Source organism: Ovis aries, chromosome X, assembly GCF_016772045.2.
Source record: "Ovis aries strain OAR_USU_Benz2616 breed Rambouillet chromosome X, ARS-UI_Ramb_v3.0, whole genome shotgun sequence".
NCBI lineage: Eukaryota > Metazoa > Chordata > Mammalia > Artiodactyla > Bovidae > Ovis > Ovis aries.
Window position 1 is genome coordinate 362,050 of NC_056080.1, and position 19,725 is coordinate 381,774.

Sequence of the window (19,725 nt, forward strand, 5' to 3'; positions counted from 1 at the left end):
CTTCAATCTTTCCCAGCATCAGGGTCTTTTCCAGTGAGTCGGCTCTTCACCTCAGGTGGCCAAAGGACTGGAGTTTCAGCTTCAGCATCAGTCCTTCCAATGAATACTCAGGACTGACTTCCTTTAGGATGGACGGCTCAGAAGCAAGAGAAGCCAGTGCAATGAGAAGCCCACACACCCCAAATAAAGACTAGCCTGCACTCACTGCAACTCAAGAAAAGTTTATGCAGCAACAAAGATACAGTACAGGCAAAAGTAAATGAACAAAAACAAAACAAAAACCCAGGCCTCTAGAAATGGGGAGGGAGAGGGGGAAGACTGCTCCTGCTTCAGCTTGCAAACTTGCAGTGGCCTGGGCTCTGTGTGATCCCCATGCTGAAGTCACCATGGAATTAATACAAGTCAAGCAGCAACAGGCCTGTCTTTTCAAGTCCAGATGTTTCCTTTCCAAACTTTCAAGATTCGGGTCATCTAAACATGAATGACAATCAAGAGCAAAGCTGCACGTACCAGAAAACCCCGCACAGCTGTTTTAAAGACCGACCTATTTGATTAATGAGTTAATTATTAGAAATTAATTATTCATTCTCCAGGGCTTCCCAGATAGCCCAGCTAGTAAAGAATCCACCTGCAACTGCAGGAGACCTGGGTTCGATTCCTGAATTGGGAAGACCCCCTGGAGAAGAGAAGGGCAACCCATTCCAGTGTTCTGGCCTGGAGAATTCCAAGGACTGTATAGTCCATGCGGTTGCAAAGACACGACTGAGAGACTTCCACTCACTTTGCAGTTCTGCAGAAGTTAAGGTTTTCTTCTTTGTTATGAAGTAAAGTGAAGTCACTCAGTCGTGTCCGACTCTTTGCAACCCCGTGGACTGTAGCCCACCAGGCTCCCCGTCCATGGGATTCTTCAGGCAAGAACACTGGAGTGGGTTGCCATTTCCTTCTCCAAGGGATCTTCCCGACCCAGGGATCGAACCCAGGTCTCCCGCATTGCAGGCAGACGCTTTAACCTCTGAGCCACCAGGGAAGCCCTCTTTGTTATATGCCCGTCTAAAAAAAAATAAATAAAAAGCTAAATGATAAAACTCAGTACATGCCACAATTAACAAAATATATCCTTTTTAAAATTCCAAGTGGCATACACAAAGCTAAGCTTCCTCTTAAGCTTGTATCTGAGTCCAAAGACTGTTGACAATGTAACTCTTTTTTTAAATATTCCTTTCAGCATGCAGGATCTTTTAGTTTCATCACATGTGATCCAGTTCCCTGATCAAGGATCGAACCTGGGCCCTCTGCATTGGGAGGAAGAAGTCTTAGCCACTGGACCACCAGGGAACTTTCTCTCTTTTTTTTTAATTGTCCCTAGTGGCACAGACAGTGAAGAATCTGCCTGCAATGCAGGAGACTAGGGATCGATCCCTGGCTTGGGAAGATCCCCTGGAGAAGGAAATGGCAACCCACTCCAGTATTCTTGCCTGGAGAATCCCATGGACAGAGGAGCCTGGTGGGCTACAGTCCACAGGGGTCACAAAGAGTCGGACACAACTGAGCAACGTTCATCTCACTTCATAGTTGCTTTATAATGCTGTTACTTTCTGCTGTACAGCAAAGGAAATCAGTTACACATATACATAGTTATATATACACATATATTCACTCTTTTTCAGGTTTCCTTCCCATTTAGATCTCTAGAGAGCACTGAGTAAGACAATGTAACTCTTAAGAGAATTACCTTCAAACAACGTGATTAGCTCTGTTAGCGTTAGTCGCTCAGTCGTGCGGGACTCTGCAACCCCATGGATTGCAACCCTCCAGGCCCCTCTGTCCATGAGATTCTCCAGGCAAGGATACTGGAGTGGGTTGCCATTTCCTTCTCCAGGGTATCTTCCCAAGCCAGGGATCGAACCCGGGTCTCCTGCACTGCAGGCAGATTCTTTACCAACTGGGCTCTACAGTGATGCAAAGCAAAGAATTCCAGACTGTGGGGGGAATTCAATACAGCTCTCCAACCAAAAACAACATTATTATATGCTTTGGGGTGCTGACGATCTTTTCCTTTACTTTCAGTTTTTTTCAAGATGGTTTGACTGTTTTTGCAACAAGAAAAAGAGTTTCCCTATGCTAGTAATTGACAAGCACACGGGCAATTAGCACAGATAAATATCATTGTGTTTCAGTCCAGTTCAATCGCTCAGTTGTGTCCGACTCTTTGCAGTCCCCTGGACTGCAGCATGCCAGGCCTCGCTGTCCATCACCAACTCCCGGATCTTGCTCAAACTCATGTCCATCGAGTGGGTGATGCCATCCACTGTGTGTACACATTTACAAACGTGGCACAGTTCACAGAGACAGAAGCAGAGTTGCCCCAGCAGCACTGTCTCGTCCGCCTCAGCATTTCCAAGCCACAGGCAAAGACCCTCTTCACCTCCTCTGAAAGTCTAGGACCTCAAGCCCCCTGAGCTGTGATCTTCTTCATTAGCAATTACACACTGACCACACCCCCAAACGCCTTGGTGCTGGTTACTGACTCATCCCAAGTCCATCATCCTTAAGTTTTCAAACTGGACCCTAAAGTTCTGGTCAGCCTAGATCCTATCTTGGGGTAATGACTTTTAAACACATTACCATCTTCTCCTTGGCCCTTCTTTTATGTGAGTCCCCTCTTCCTCCCATCCTTCCAACCTTCAGGGGTTCAATGACATATTCACATGTCCACCTTCCTCCAGCTTCCCCCTGACCTTCCCAGGCTTCCCTTAAGCATGTCAACAGAAGAGGCTCTCCCTTGCCCACTCCCCTCATCACCCCCTTCCCCTAACCCTCAGGTGCCCACCCCAATGCCACCTTCCTACAGGCACCCGCTTTACTCTGCACTAGTCGTTATCTCCCTTTCCTTGACGGTCTATCTGGCGTCTATGTTCCATTCCCTGGAGATAAGAACAAGTGCCCGCCAAGATCATCATTAATTAATCTGATAGAGGCAACCCGGTTAATGAGGACTGAAGTGTGCAGTCCTCCCCAGGCAACACCGTCTGCCCTGGAACCTACATGCCTGCTAAGTCACTTCGGTCGTGTCCAACTCTTTGTGATCATATGGACTGTAGCCCACCAGGCCCCTCTGTCCGTGGAGATTCTCCAGGCAAGGATACCAGAGTGGGTTGCCATGCCCTCCTCCTGAGGATCTTCCTGATTCAGGGATCGAACCCGCATCTCTAATATCTCCTGCAATGGCCACACGTGCCACCTGCACCTGAACCAGAGCAGTTTAGTAAAGGACAACTAACTCAGCCAGGGAGAAGGGGCGCTCCCTGACATCACGGCAGCCACCCTCCTCTCCTCTGGCCAGCCCTCCCTGAGAGCTAAGTAGCTGGACCGGGGATTCTCTCTGCTCTGACCCACCACCACCACCCTGAATAGTTCCCAAGCAACCGCGTGCAAGAAGGGGAAGGCAAAGCAACCTGGTGAAAATTAAATTACTGGTGGAGGGAAAAGCTAAGGTGGAAAGAAGCTGAATCTTAGAGCATGCAGGTCTCATTTTCACATTCATAAATGTGCAGGGAATAAGCTATGTGCTAACTGGACACCCATGGTGACCCACCAGGACAAGGTAAGTAGTCATTCCCTTTTGCCAAGGGTGTAAATTAGGCATTTGGAGAAGGAAATGGCAACCCACTCCAGTATCCTTGGAGGAGCCTAGCAGGCTACAGTCTGTGGGGTCACAAGAGTCGGACACAACTTAGCAAGTAAACCACCACCACCAAATCAGGCATTATTTACTCAGTGTCTTAAGGCTAGGTGTAATCATTAAAAAGAACACACCTAGGGACTTCCCTGATGGTCCAGTGGTGAAGACTCCGAGCTCCCAATGCGGGGGACCCAGGTTCCATCCCTGGTCAGGTAACCAGATTCCACACGCTGCAACTAAGACCCAACTAACAGCCCAAAAAAAAAAAAAAAAAAATTAAAAACAAAAAAGGAAAACTTTTGGAAACAAACTTATGGTTTCCAGGGGGTATGGGGGGGGCAGGGGCAGGATAAATTAGGAGATTGGGATTGACACATACACACTTATTAATACATATAAAACAGATAACTAATAAGGACCTCCTATATAGCACCTCCTATATAGCACAGGTAACTCTACTCAATACTCTGTGATGGTCTATTTGGAAACGAATCTCAGAAAGAGTGGACATATGTATCCGCATAACTGATTCACTCTGCTATACACCTGAAACCAACACAATATTGTAAACCAACTGCACGCCAGTAAAAAGTCAAAACAAAAGGAAAACTAATTTCTCTCCAGATTTCCTTTGTTGGAGCGGTCTAACTCATAGCAAGTGACTGAAGAAACATGCAACAGAGGCTTATTTCTCACTCACGTCCTAGTACTCCTGGGAGGGCAAGGGGCGCTGTGGACAGCCAGCTTCCTCCCCAGGCGTTCAGGGACCTGTGTGCAAGAGGCTCTGCTCCAGAATCATGTGCATCCCAGACAACCAGGAGAGGGGAAAACCTTACAGGTTGGAAACAGGCCTGCCTGCATCACTTCTACTTGCATCTGATTGGGTAGAATTGTCACATGGCCTCATAGCCACAAGGGACGCTGGGAAGTGTAGTCCAGCAGCACATCCAGAGGGAAGAGACTGTCTCCAGTTCATAGCCCCCAAGGTATGCTGGGAAGTGTAGTCCAATAGCCCCCAAGGGCCACTGGGAAGTGTAGTCCAGCAGTGCATCCACAAGGAAGAGGAGACTCTGTCTAGAGTGCACAGCCCCAAGGGACACTGGGAAGTGTAGTCCAGCAGTGCATCCACAAGGAAGAGGAGACTCTGTCTCCAATGAGCAGATAGCATCTCTACCAAACCCGTAGGTCCAACTCCATGCCCTCAAAGATCTTCTACCACCAGAAAGCCAAGCAAGTGAAGAAATGGAGTTTGCTGTCATGGGGACAGTTAACCTTCATCTTTCCTACCATTTTCACTTCCCAAACCACTTTTTAAAAATCCCATTGTTGTGGGAGGGAGGCTCAGGATGGGGAACACATGTGCACCCATGGTTGATTCATGTGAATGTATCGCAAAAACCACAATACTGTAAAGTAGTTAGCCTCCAATTAAAATAAATTCTAAAAATAAATAAATAAAAATCCCATTGGTATTGAATATCACATTGGTCTGAAAGAGCTACCTTTCAAGAATATTATAGAAAAAAAAATCTGTATTTTTCAGAACAAGTTTTGGTGGAGAAGAGGGAATAATCACTTGCAGTGAGCTGTAAACAGCACAACTAATGTACTGGTGTTGGGCATTAGATAAGTTTCTGAATTAAATGCTTTTCTACAAATCCAATACTAAATGATCAAAATCGGTAACAAAATCTCTAGGAGACCTATTAAAATGCTGCCACACAAAATCCAGGTTAAAGTCTTTCCATGGTAAATTACCAGTTCAATACATTAACACTACTTCTTTTTTTTTTAATGTTTTATATTTTGTATTGGAGTATAGCTAATTAACAAAGAATGCTGTGATGGTTTCAGGTAAACAGCAAAGGGACTCAGCCATACATACACACAAATCTACTGTCCCCCCAGCACTCCTCCTATTCAGGTTTTCACATAACACTAAGCAGAGTTCCCTGTGCTGGACAGCAGGTCCTTGCTGGTTCTCCATGTTAAATACAGCAGTGTGTCCATGTCCATCCCAGACTCCCTGACTATCCCTTCCCCCATCCTTCTCCCTGGTGACCATAAGGTTATTACAGAGTATTGAGCAGAGTTCCCCGTGCTGTCCAGCAGGTCCTTGCTGGTTCTCCATGTTAAATACAGCAGTGTGTCCATGTCCATCCCAGACTCCCTGACTATCCCTTCCCCCATCCTTCCCCCTGGTGACCATAAGGTTATTACAGAGTATTGAGCAGAGTTCCCTGTGCTGGACAGCAGGTCCTTCTGGTTCTCCATGTTAAATACAGCAGTGTGTCCATGTCCATCCCAGACTCCCTAACTATCCCTTCCCCCATCCCTCCCCCTGGGAACCATAAGGTTATTACAGAGTATTGAGCAGAGTTCTCTGTGCTGGACAGCAGGTCCTTCTTGGTTATCCATGTTAAATACAGCAGTGTGTCCATGTCCGTCCCACAGTTTTCCAAATTCTTAATAAAGCAGAAAGAGGTAGGGAGAAGGGAAGAGGAGGGAAGAGAGATGGAATTTAAATCTACCACAACTAGCTTTCCTTACTGCCTCATTTCATCCCCATGTTAATAATATACTTAAGTGAGAGTGATTCTAGTTTGATGGCTAGAACAATTAAGGATCAGCAAAGATTCCGGATGGACAGTAACATCTAGCTATGCCTGTGAGACATTCCCTCCCAACTGGAACCACCATGGCCAGGCCAGCGATGACCACTCTGACCTCACCAGGAAAGGCAGGGTTCCTCTAAACTGGCAAACCTCAGGTCAACTTTCGAACCTGCCCTACACCAGAAAGCTGTTCTCACTGGAGGAAAATAGTATCCGACAGAGATGTGCCTGGCCCCAAAGAAACAATCAAAACAGTGGCCTTTCAAGACAGCTCCGGGAAGCAGCCTGGCTAGATCACTCACCCGGACGGGTGACTCACCCTGAACCAGGTGGTCACCCGCTCTTACACGCAGTCAGACAGCAAGGTCCCCCCACTAGACATTCAGACTGAGCCTCCAACAGAGCAGACAGAAGCCACACACAGACACACACACAGCAGCAGAGCTCAGAAATGGAATCTACGCAGAAGACATTTTTAAAAGCCAGTTTGATATACTCACAGATATGCAAGAAGAACCATTAAACAGGATCAGTATGGTATCAAAAAGGAACATTCAAGAGCAATAACCCTGGTGGCTCAGTGGTAAAGACTCCGCCTGCAAATGCAGGAGACACGGTGCAATCCCTGGGCCGGTCAGAATCCACAGGCTGCGAAGCAACTAAGCCCAAGCACCAAAACTACTAAGCGTGTGCTCTTGAGCCTGGGGGCTGTAATGACTAAGCCCACACGTCCTAGAGCCCTGTGCTCCACAACAAGAGAAACCACCACAACGCGAAGCCCATGCACCGTAACTAGAGAGTAACCCCTGCTCATCGCAGCTAAAGAAAAGCCTGCAGAGCAATGAAGACTGGAAGAATAAAAAAAAACTATTTTTTTTTAGCTACTCAGACATGTCTGACTCTTTGCGACTCCATGGACTGTATCCCGCCAGGCTCCTCTGTCCATGGGATTCTCCAAGCAAGAACACTGGAGTGGGTTGCCATTTCCTTCTCCAAGGGATCTTCCTGACCCAAGGATCGAACCCAGGTCTCCTGCATTGCAGGCAGATTCTTTACCATGTGAGAGCTATAGGGAAGTCCCTTAAAAAGAACAGTAAGAGAGGGGAAAAAAAAACTTTGGAATTTGAAGAAAAAAACTGAAAGCACACATTTAAAACTTAATCTAGGGGCTTTCCTGGTGGCTCAGTGGTAAAGAATCTGCCTTGTGATGCGGGAGTCACAGGTTCAATCCCTGATCTGGGAAGATCCCACACGCGGCTGAGCAACTAAGCCCGTGAGCCACAACTACTGAGCCTGTGCTCAGCAACAAAAGAAACCACCGAAATGAGAGGCCCACGCATTGCAACTAGAGAAAACCCAACGCTGCATCGAAGACCCAGCACAGCCAAAAAGAAATGAAATTTTTGAAAAAGAAAGAAAAAAGTACTTAAAAAAAAACTCAGTGGTTTGGAAGACATGGTTGCAGGCCATCTCCCCAGATGAACCAAAGTAGAGAGAAGAGAAAAATAAGACAAAAAAATCAGAGCCAGCCCAAAGGATGAAGAGACAGAAGGGCTTGTTGTCTTCCCAATATTACTGCACACCAGCAGAGATAAGAACACCAGCTGCAAAGAAAGTGCAGAGGGAAAACTGTCTCCAGCTCAGGCCTCTACACCCAGCAATCCAGTTACTGTCACGGTACGTTAATGACATTTTCAAACACAGAAGGTCTCAAAAGACGCTCCCTCACCCCTGTGTGTCTGAATATAGAAAACGATTTTTCGCAATTTGGGAAGATGTGGAGGATAAATTAATGATAAAGCACTCAGTAAATTAGTCAAAGAAACAAAACCTATCGTTAACCTCAGTGATAATGAAAACTTTGTGCTGGGCAAAAAAAAAAAAAATTCAGAGTTTCCACCACCAGGTTCAGCAGTGTTGGCACTGGCATTCAAAAAACCATAGCCAGTGAAAACTGCTAATCTGGTGGTTCTCAAAGTGGGAGACTTTTGTCCCCCCGGCAGGGGACACCTGGCGAGGCTTTTCTGATCATCTCGACTACAGGAGATGGAGACGTCTGTGCAGGCATCTCGTGGGTGATGTCAGAGGTATTACTCACCAGCCCACACTGCACAGGACAGTGCCCACCACAAAGAATTATGTGGCCCCAGAGGTCAACAGTGCTAAGGCTGAAAAAAACCCCTCTTTTGACCAAAATTATGATCGTAGTTATACTGGGAAGTTGGGGGCCCCAAGATATGTGTCTGCGTAGTTGGTGGGAAGGAGGTGCGTGAAAAAGAGACCACATCCCAAGTGGGAAGTCGAGAGTCATCCAGAAACGGAACAAACAAAAGCAGCAGCAAGACAGAATGTAAGTAAATGCCCAAAGAAATCAGCTGAAAAGTTTCAACAGCTTCTCTAGAGGAAGAGGAAACGGCAAGTGTGGAGCTGCTGGGTTTAATAACAAGCCCTGAAGAACTATTTGATTATTTAAACTGTGCGAGGGCCATTTTGATAAAAACTAAAAAGAAAACTCAAAAAGATAACACTAACAACTGCGTCCCTTTCCTCCCTTGAAGAAGTAAAAATGTTGCCTTTAGAGCCCTCACTGTTATCTACACTGCCTGGGTTCTCTTTGACCTTCACAATTCGCCTTTGATCTGAAAGTCTTGGTCACTTTAGAAGCTACCCCAACTCTTTCCAATTCATCCAACCAAGGAGGTAGATACTGCCTCCAACTTTATAGCCAGGAGATTTAAAAAAAAAAAAAAAAAGCCCAGATTTTTTTTTTTTTTAATGTGACTGTGCAATTCAGAACATCCTGGTTTTTCAGAACAGTCTAATTTGTTCAAACCTGAAATAAAGTTATTGTTGTTCAGTAAGTCGTGTCCAACTCTTTATGACCCCTTGGACTGTCTGTAGCACGCCAGGCTACCCTGTCCTTCATCAGCTCCCAGAGCTTGCTCAAACTCATGTCCATTGTGTCAATGATGTTATCTGTCTCATCCTCAATCACCCCCTTCTCCTCCTGCCTTCAACCTTTCGCAGCATCAGGGTCTTTTCCAATGAGTCAGCTCTTCGCATCAGGTGGCCAAAGGATTGGAGCTTCAGCTTCAACATCAGTCCTTCCAATGAATATTCAGGGCTGATTTCCTTTAGGATGAACTGGTTGGATCTCCTTGCTGTCCCTGGGACTCTCAAGAGTCTTCTCCAGCACCACAGTTTTAAAGCATCAATTCTTCAGCGATCAAGCCTTCTTTATGGTCCAACTCTTATGTCCATACATGACTACTGGAAAAACCATAACTTTGTACCGATCTTTGACGGCAAAGTGATATCTCTGCTTTTTTTTAAATGAGATTTATTTATTTATTTGGCTGTGCCAGGTCTTAGTCATGGCATGTAGGAGCCAGTTCCCCGACCAGGGATCAAACCCAAGCCCCCTGCATTGGGACTGCAGAGTCTTAGCCACTGGGCCCCCAGGGAAGTCCCTCTGCTTTTTAATACACTGTCTAGGTTTGTCATAGCTTTCCTTCCAAGGAGTAAGCATCTTTTAACTTCATGGCTATAGTCACTGTCCACAGTCATTTGGGAGCCCAAGAAAATAAAATCTGCCACCATTTACACTTTTTCCCCATCTATTTGCCATGAACTAATGGGATGGTTGCCATGATCTTAGTTTTTTTAATGCTGAGTGTTAAGCCAGCTTTCTCACTCTCCTCTTTCACCTTCATCAAGTGACTCCTATTATTTTTTCAGTGATAACCTACTGTGCTTGTACTTAGACAAGTTCCCCCAAAGAGGGGCCTTAACACCCCTACTGGTCAATGCAAGAGGCTCCCAGGTTAACAGGAAAACAATTTTTCCACAAGATACACCCTCCCTCTCTGGGACACTGGCGTGTTTTTTTAAAAAAAGACCAAAAAAGAACCACACAACCCTGAGCACTTTCAAAGTCCTTTGTGTGGGTGGAAGGTTCAGCCTGGGAGAGCTCAGCTTGCAGAAATGTCTCCTCAAAGGATGACCTGACTGCGGTGTGTGAAAAGTAAAAGGTAATGAGAGTGAATAAAAAGTCTGTTCAGCCTTCAAATCCTGAAACAATCTCGTTGGCTGTTTACACTGTGCCCAGTGTACAAGGAGCAAAGCTCCCAAGGGCCCCAAAGAAATCCACAGACCGGGGTTTATTTGCACGCTGACACAAAACAGCTTTGGCAAGAAGACGGCTCCAAACGCTTTCACCAAATAGAAAAACCAGCCGTCTCCAAGCTGGGAGCCCGGTTTCTTCGGCCACGAAATAGAAAGGAGAGTGAAGAAATTCCAGCTCGTTAGGACAAGGTGAAAACCACTAAATTTTTTTATGAGTCTTTCATTCTCCCTCTCCTTTCTACATTTAGCTCTCGGGCAAAGTCATTTTCTTTTTTCAAAGGGTGAACGTTAGGACATGTTCCAAACTACTCATAACTGGACCAGGAAGGGCAAAATCCTTCCCGGTGGGGAAGTGTGATGCAAACCTCAAGTTTACAGCTTTTCACGCTTAGAAGCCTCTGGGTTTATGGATGAGTCAAGATGAGTTGGGAATTCTGAGGTGGTGGTAGTATGTTAAAGGACTCAACCACCAATGCAGGAGACTTAAGAGATGCAGGTTCGATCCTTGGGTCAGGAAGATCCCCTGGCAATGCAAACCCACCCCAGTATTCTTGCCTGGAGAATCCCACTGACAGAGCAGCCTGGTGGGCTACAGTCCATGGGGCCGTAAAGAGTCGGACATACTGAGTGACTAACACGTAACAAGCTGAGTTAATTTCTAGGAGAGGAAGAACACACACACCCTCCGCACCTCAAAGCTCCAGCACCAGAGCTGGGGATGGGACCGAAGGTTTTTTGCCCAACTTCCCATCCCCACATGGAAAACACATCCTGAGGACCAGGGGTGAGAACTTGCAAGACCCAGAGAGGCAGAGGCTGGCACAGGGGGAGAAAGACACACCTGAAGGCCAGTTGGCAGACAGGCCTACCAACCGCAAAGGTATTTCAGCAGGGGGGTGGGGTGGGGTGGGGGGTGGGGGGGGGGGCGGGAAACTCACCCCCTTTTTTTTTAAACCGCACTGTGAATTTTTACATACAAACATGTCTTTGGAACTCCACTCTTCCTCCGAACAGACACAAACTGCAGCTGGCCTCAAAGTGGCCAGGACCTCACCGTGTCCAGGAGTTGCCGTGGCTACCACAGTACCCGAGCTAGCTAAGGTGGGGGTGTCCAGCCCTTACCCACCCACCTTTTCTGTCTACGGAGCCCTGGGAAAGCGGCTGTGGGATTCTGCTTCAACACAGACATCAAGCAAAACGCAGAGAGGCTGAGATAAATCAGCTCCCAATCCATAGCTCCAGGCTTCCCAGGTGGGCTCAGCGGTAAAGAATTTCTCACCTGCCAATGCAGAAGCTGCTAGTTCAATCCCAAGGGTCAGGAAGATCCCCTGGAGGAGGAAATGGCAGCCCACTCCAGGATTCTTGCCTGCAGAATCCCACGGACAGAGGAGCCTGGCGGTACATGGGGTCGCAAACAGTCAGACAGGACTTGTGACTAAACCAAAATTCACACTCACTGACATGAATGAATCAGCCATGGGTGTACCTGTGTCCCCCATCCCGAATCCCCCCCTTCCACCTCCCTCCCCATCCCATCCCTCTGGGTTGTCCCAGCGCACAGGCTTTGAGTGCCCTTTTCGAACTTGGACTGGTCAGCTATTTCACATATGCTAATATACATGTTTCAAAAACCACCACAATATAGTAATTAGCATCCAATTAAAATAAATTAATTTTTAATGAAAAAATTCACAGCTCACGTCTACAGATGCCCTGTTTTCAAAACCTTCAGCGGTCATTGACAAAGAGCTTGGCTCTTGAGGGGGCAAATATGGGGACATCAGTGACAACAGCTTGTCCCAAAGACGGGTTACCGGGTCACCGATCAGCATGACTCAGCACAACCCATAAAAAACGCAGCCCCTTTCAGACCACAAGGCAACCCGCCAACGGCTCTGAACCTTCACTATCAGGAGGACCTCTGAATTGGGACATCACTCACCTGGCTGTGTGGGCCAATCGCACCCACCCCGACCCCCCAGTGTGTGTCCTGATTCCCCCCCATCAGCCTGCCTTCAGCTTGCAAACTGGGAAGGACATTTAAAGACATAGCCTTGCGTCCAGTGAGGGAGACCCAGGAGAGGGGTCGCACTGGCCAGCTCCCTGCCCCTGCACCTCCCCAGGAGGTCCTGGTCCCCAAGAGGCAACCTGAAACTCATCAAGGTCCCAAATGAGCCACCCCTGGGACCGGGGAAGGCCCAGATGACTGTCTTTCTTCTGGGGGTGCTCAAGGAAAGGCTCTGGCATTCCCAGTTGGAGGGGAAAAGGGGAAGGAGGGGAATCTAAGACGTGATGAAAAGGAGAAGCAAGGCTTCATTCCTTCCCGAGGTTAACAAACATTCCTGAGGCCGCAGGGGGCCCGCTGACACCCAGCTGGTGGGCTTCGGGCTTCCCAGTGAATCCCCCGGGTGGCCCTTCTGGAATCTGAGCCCCTCCGCAGACATTTCAGAAGTCAGGCCCTCCCCCAACCTCCCCCCACCACCCCGCGGCACCCAAGTCTTCCACTTGCTGAGCTGATGGAGAGGAACTCCCACCAACTGCAGCGCTCAACCTACAGACAACGCTCCTGAGAGGGCCCGCATCAGAGCAGAGCCTCGGAGACGTGGACACGTCAAGGTCTCTGGAGTTCCTTAGGGCAGGGATGTTATTTCTGCTGCACACACACACAAAACAAAAAAACGGCCTTTTGTGTTTTTTTTCCGGCCCTGGTAAACCTCAAGCTTACAAGTCAGTGTCAGGGTGCTAAACGGTTACAAATCTTGCTGGCTGCATTTCTGGGGGACTGACTCCATGTGGCTCAGCTGGTAAAGAATCCGCCTGCAATGTGGGAGACCCGGGTTCAATCCTTGGGTTGGGAAGATTCCCTGGAGAAGGGAACGGCTAACCCACCCCAGTATTTGTGGGCTTCGCTGGTGGTTCAGCTGGTAAAGGATCTGCCTGCAATTCAAGAGACCTGGGTTCGATCCCTGGGTTAGGAAGATCCCCTGGAGAAAGGAACGGCTAACCACCCCAGTATTCTGGCCTGGAGAATCCTATGGACTGTTTAGTACAGGGGGTCACAAAGACTCAGACATGACCGAAAGACTTTCACTTCACTCACCACGCATGCACTTGAGATTCCAACAATGCCACTTCGGGGGAGTCAGGGTCCCTTTAACCTCAACTCTGACCCAGAGAAAAGGCAGTTACTCGGGGAGCAGCCCCTGCCAAGTGCCCATAAAACACAGCTCTCGGGAGTTCCTGCTCCCATTTCCTTTTTTCCAGCTACAAAAAATGCAGATGAAGCAAGTATTTGTTTGAGTTTTACTATGTAAATAAAGCCTATTATCAGGGCCAGTGCCGAGGAAGAAAACAGGCTTCCCCACCCAGGTAGGCCAGGCCAGGGGCCTCGCAAGCACCTTCAAAAAGAATAAAGCACAGCTTTCCAAGCTAAAATCCTTTCAAAGCAAAAGTGGCGTACAGTTCATCTGCTGCTGCTGCTAAGTTGCTTCAGTCATGTCCGACTCTGTGTGACGCCACAGATGGAAGCCAACCAGGCTCCCCCGTCCCTGGGACTCTCCAGGCAAGAACACTGGAGTGGGTTGCCATTTCCGTCTTCAATATTCTAGCGAGGGCGATTTTGTGCCGGGGGCACGTGGCAGTACAAGACACTTTCGGTTGTCACACATGGGAGAAGGGATTACATTGCCAGTGGGTACAGGCTAGAGTTGCTGCTAGACACCCTACAATACACAGGAAAGGACCCCCCCACACACACACCCCACTCAGCAAAAAAGGATCCAGCCCAGAACATCAGAAGTGCCAAGGCTGAAAATCCCTCATGGTGGTGGTGGCGGTGGTGATGTTAATTTCATTTCTCAGTCGTGTCTGACTCTTTGCGACCCCGTGGACTTTAGCCCCGCTAGGCTCCTCTGTCCGTGGAATTCTCCAGGCAAGAATCCTGGAGTGGTTGCCATTTCCTTCTCCAGGGAGATCTTCCCCACCCAGAGATCGAACCCATGTCTCCAACTGGAGAAGAAGCAGAGATATGCAGGGTCAAGATCTGACCCTCAGGGTCCTTCTCAGGATGTGACCTCAGGGCTGTCTCATCTATAAAATGGGCTAATAAAACTCCATCAGGAAATCAGGGACTGAACTGGCCTTGTTCTTGGTATCACCTCCAGCTCGAAGCTGTACACTCCCAGGAGGCTTTCAACCAAGACACTTGTCATGATACATCTTACACGGGGGGATCAGGCTTCTTCCAAGTCAGATTCTGTTAGAAATGAGCTGTAAAATACCCCAGCACTCTAATATGTAAAATTTCAGCATTTCTTAAATTAAAAAAAAAAAAAAACTATTAGAAGACCCATTATTTAATGAGCCCTAGAGATGTTTCAGTAGCTAGTGGGAAAGAAAAGATTCAAAGCTTGGATTAATCCAAATTCTGGTGGTGGAACACGTTTCCCCAGTCCCCATCACAACAATCTACTTCCATTTTTTAAGAGATTATAATGGGCACACTTTTCTCCATCCTTTCCTAATCAGTTCAGTCGCTCAGTCGTGTCCGACTCTTTGCGACCCCATGAATTGCAGCACGCCAGGCCTCCCTGTCCATCACCAACTCCCGGAGTTCACTCAGACTCACATCCATCGAGTCCGTGATGCCATCCAGCCATCTCATCCTCTGTCGTCCCCTTCTCCTCCTGCCCCCAATCCCTTCCAGCATCAGAGTCTTTTCCAATGAGTCAACTCTTCGCATGAAGTGGCCAAAGTATTGGAGCTTCAGCTTTAGCATCAGTCCTTCCAAAGAACACCCAGGGCTGATCTCCTTCAGAATGGACTGGTTGGATCTCCTTGCAGTCCAAGGGACTCTCAAGAGTCTTCTCCAACACCACAGTTCAAAAGCATCAATTCTTCGGCGCTCAGCTTTCTTCACAGTCCAACTCTCGCATCCATACATGACCACTGGAAAACCTTAGCCTTGACTAGACAGACCTTTGTTGGCAAAGTAATGTCTCTGCTTTTCAATATGCTATCTAGGTTGGTCATAAGTTTCCTTCCAAGGAGTAAGCGTCTTTTAATAAAATGACAGTTAATTACTTTAGTTGTTAACAACCAGCTGTTGGATCATGAGCAAACATCACTGATGACTTAATCCAGGAGAAAATGCAAGCGGGTGAAACACTGCCAATACCACACAATACAACGTGTGGTTAAAAAATACACATGCGCGTGTGACAGCATGCACGTGTGCATGTATATACACAAGTGTGAGTGGAAATTTAGCACGGGCATCCCAAACTGTCCTGAATCCTCTCCATCCTAAGCAAAGAAACCACATTATCTCCAGTCACAGTATAACACCTATAAAAACCAAGCAGCAGTTTAAGGGAGGGACATAGGAGCATGTCAGGTTAAAATCACAAGCAGCTTTATTTCTGCAAAACCCTGAAGCACAATCTGGAAAGGCAGAGTGCGTACACTGCTGCCAGTCTAGCCACACAAAGACACACACACATGAAGAGTGTGTACACTGCTACCAGTCTAGCCAGAGACACACACAGAGACTCACACACGCACACAGTGTGTACACTGCTACCAGTCTAGCCACACACAGACACACAGACACACGCAGAGTGTGTACACTGCTACCAGTCTAGCCACAAAGAGAGACACACACACAGTGTGTACACTGCTACCAGTCTAGCCACACAGACACACACACACCCACGACACACACACAATCCCACACCAGACACACACAGCCCCGCACACCCAAACCATAGCAACTACCAGGAGAGCCCATCAGGGGCTAAATCAGGAGCCAACAGCCCCCAGTGGTCTGCACAGGCCCTGGTTTGTGTCCACAGGCTCTACCGCCCCACTCCTTCGGTTTGTAGAAGGGGGCCCTCTTTCACAGGAAGATGTAACGCCACTAAGAACTCGCCACTAAGAACTTGGTGCTTGGGGTGTTACGACTTGGGGTACAGAGGAAGGGGGAGGTACTCTGTAATCCTTTTCCCCAGCTTCCGGTAAAACAACTGAATTTTTAGGCCAGTTCTCTTACCCAGTGGAAGCCCCCAAAGCAAGACACTACCTTCAACAATGTTGTACCACTTATTCGATCTGCTCTAACAACAGGTCCGAGGAAGACAGCTTGAATTGGATCTGCGTGTGTCCCTTTTTAAAAGAAACACCTGAAGGTCTAAAGGTTTGGGGGATTCACCTGGTTATCTTTTTAACCTTTGCCATCCAAAATGTCTGGTAAAACGCATTATTTAAAAGGCTCAAGCTACTATGCTGTAAGGCATGTGCAGGGAGCACCACACCTGCAGAAAGTCTGCTCACTAAGCTGCCTCCCACTTTTCAAAGAATTCAATGCATTAATAGGTTGCACCTGGGTGAAACTTACAACAACAAAGACACTCAACCCCCAGTTCAACAAAAATTCTGTGCAGGTTTCCCCTCAGAGTCTCTAGTTTATAACCATAAAAAAATGAGAGAAAATAAAAAGATTAGTTCGGTCTCTCATTTGTTATCTAGATAACAAAGCCACACCACCTCCTAAATTCAATCCGGTGGGGCAGGTTAGAAATCAGTTCAGTGCTTCCAGCCCCGCTGAAGCAGGAAAGCAGAGAAAAGAACAATAAGTCACCTTCAAACCCTTCTGCGAGCCAAGAATTTTTCTGCGTTTTAAAGAGAACTTTGTCCCCAGGAATGGCGCGGCCCAGACCTTCCAAGAGAAACTGACCGAGAGAGAGTTTTAAACAGGGGAAAACCAAACGACTGGTTTGTGTCTGTTTTTACCGGTTTATAAAAGGCTCGGCAGCTCGACAGGCTCGGCAGCTAAGTCTCAATATGGGTTATCTATTTCGAGGCAGAAAAATTAAAAGTTCTAAAGTAAACCCTACACACACACACTCAGTTCAGTCGCTCAGTCGTGTCCGACTCTTTGCGACCCCATGGACACACACACTAGCAACTTATTATCAAATCCCACTTTTATAAAGGACTCTGAAAACTTTCAGTTTGTTTTTTCTTTTTTGCAAGTATCCAGGGGGCCGCGGATCTAGGGCTAGAAGCCAAACATCAGTAAATATTGATGGGCTTTTGGGAATGGAGAAGCTGGCCTGCCGGCAGCTGCTCGCCCACACGTCCTAGAGATAAAGGGGTGCGAGTCCAAGGCAGGGTGCAGAAACAAGCACCCGGACAGGCTAACACAGGAGGGGCAGGCTCTGTCCACCGGGCGCACGTGGGAACGTTCCCCCCAGACCACTGGGCTGGCCCACAGGTACAGGCCGCCACTAGCGAGGCCGGGAGTGACAGCGGAGGGCCGGGCCCCTTCCAAGAGGGGGAGGGGAGAGATCTGAAACAGGAGCCATTGAAACTATCCGCGGCGCCGGGAGCCAAAAAGGGCTGGGAAACAAGGCAGGGCGGCCCACGTGGCGCCCGGACCACACACCTAAGGCGGGACCCAGCGCCCCAACGTTCTCGCGGGGAACCCGGGCAAACGCGTGTCCCGGGGCGGGGCGCCACCCGAAACCCACCCCCGCCAGGCGCTCCCGACCTCGACGAGTCCCCCGCCCCTCGAGACCACCTCCCGGCTGTCACCGTGCAAGTCCCACGCACCCCCTCACCTTGGTGATGACCAGCGGCTCGCCGTGCTCGCGGCCGCCCTTCAGGGTGAAGCCCCAAGGGGCGCCGCCGCTCAGCTGCACCTCCACCAGGCGCCCGCCATCGGCCGCCCGCGCCTCGGCCTCCGCCAGTCGCTCCGACCGCGCGTGGGGCTCAGCGCCCTCCATGGCGCGGGGCGCAGAGGCGGCGCGGCCGCTCAGGCCTCCGGGGCCGCCTGACCATACGCTCCGGAGAAGCCCAGCCGGCCGAGGGCGAGGGAGGTTCTCGGCGCCTCGGTCGCCGGCCGCGGGCAAACTTGCGCTGCAACTTGCGAGGAAAGTGCCGGCCGGGGACGGGAGGGAGCACGGAGGACTGGCGGCGCCGCGCACAGGGGAAGGCGGGCCCCGGAGGGGGCGGGCCCGCGGGGAGGGGCGGGCCGCCGCGGGGAGGGGGCGGGGAGCCGCGGGGCCCGGCGCGCTCTCGGGGCCAGGGGGCGGGGCGCGTGAGACAGGGTTTGGCTCGCGCGGCGCGCGCAGGAAGTGGGACTCTCGTGGTGCTGCGCGCACCGAGGGGAGAGCTACCCCGTGGGCGCAGGAACCGGTGTCTGGCGCAGCGCGTGCTGGGGGGAGGGCTGGTCCGGCGCGCTCAGAAATGGGGGAGACTCACGCCGCGGCGCGCGCCCAGAAACTGAGGGCTCGCGCCCCGCCGCGCGCGCAGGAAGGGGGGTGGTTCTCGCGCCGCGCGCGCCAGGGGGAGGGCCGGCTCCGCGCGCTCAGGAACGAGGGGCTTGCGCCGCGCGTGACCGGAGGCTCCGCGCGCGCAAGAAGTGGGGGCTCGCGTCGCGCCGCGTGCACAGGAAGGGACGGGGCTAGCGCGCCCGGGGGAGGGCTGAACGCGCGCCCGCAAGAAGGAGTTGCTCGCGCGGCCCGTGGAAGAACCAGGGTACTCCCGTGGCGCCGCGCGCGCAGGAAAGGGAGATGCTCGCGCCGCCTGTGCAGCAAGAGAGCGGCCTCGCGCCGCGCGCGCACGGGGAAAGGCTGGCCCCATGCGCGCGCAGTTACTGCCGTCTCGCGCCGCGCCGCGCCGTGCGCGAGGGAAAGGGGGAGCTCGCGCCGCGCGCTCCCGGGCGAGGGCTGGCCCCACACACGCAAGAACCGGGGAGCTCACGCTGTGCTGCGCGCGCAGGAACGGGGGGCGTTCGTGTGCCGCGCGCACCACGGGGAGGGCTAGCCCCGGGCGCGCAGCAACAGGGGACGTACTCGCGCCGCAAGCGCCGCGGGGAGGGCTGGCCCCGCGCGCTCAGGAACGGGGGGCGTTGCGCCGCTAGTGACGGGAGGCTCCGCGCGCGCAAGAAGTGGGGGCTCGCGTCGCGCCGCGTGCGCAGGAAGGGGCGGGGCTAGCGCCGCGTGCGCCGTGGGGAGGGCTGACCCCACCCGCGCAGGAACCTGGGGGCACGCGCTGCGGCGCGCGCCCAGGAAGCGGGGTCTCGCGCCGCGCGTGCCGGGGGTGGCTCCGCGCACGCAGAAGAGGGACTAGCGCCGCCGGTGCCAAGGGGCCCCGCGCGCGCAAGAGGTGGGGCTCGCGCCGCGCCGCGTGGGCAGGAACAGGGGGGCTCGCACCGCGCGCGCCGGGGTAAGGAAAGGCTGGCCCGCGCGCGCAGGAACGAGAGTGCTCGCGCCGCGCCGCACGCGCAGGAAAGGGTGTGTG

At 50.6% G+C, this 19,725-nt stretch overlaps 1 protein-coding gene across 4 annotated transcripts in view; it reads right to left on the reverse strand.

Moving 5' to 3' along the window:
- Positions 1–18,384, reverse strand: part of LOC101119619 (protein Shroom2) — a 147,940-nt gene extending 129,556 nt beyond the window's left edge. For all 4 annotated transcript variants that reach the window (XM_060407611.1, XM_027963344.3, XM_027963345.3 and 1 more), the window contains exon 1: positions 18,042–18,384. In XM_060407611.1, coding sequence (XP_060263594.1) covers positions 18,042–18,206 — 165 coding nt within the window. In that variant the 5' untranslated portion in view covers positions 18,207–18,384. The remainder of the gene's footprint in view (positions 1–18,041) is intronic.
- Positions 18,385–19,725: the final 1,341 nt, after the last annotated feature.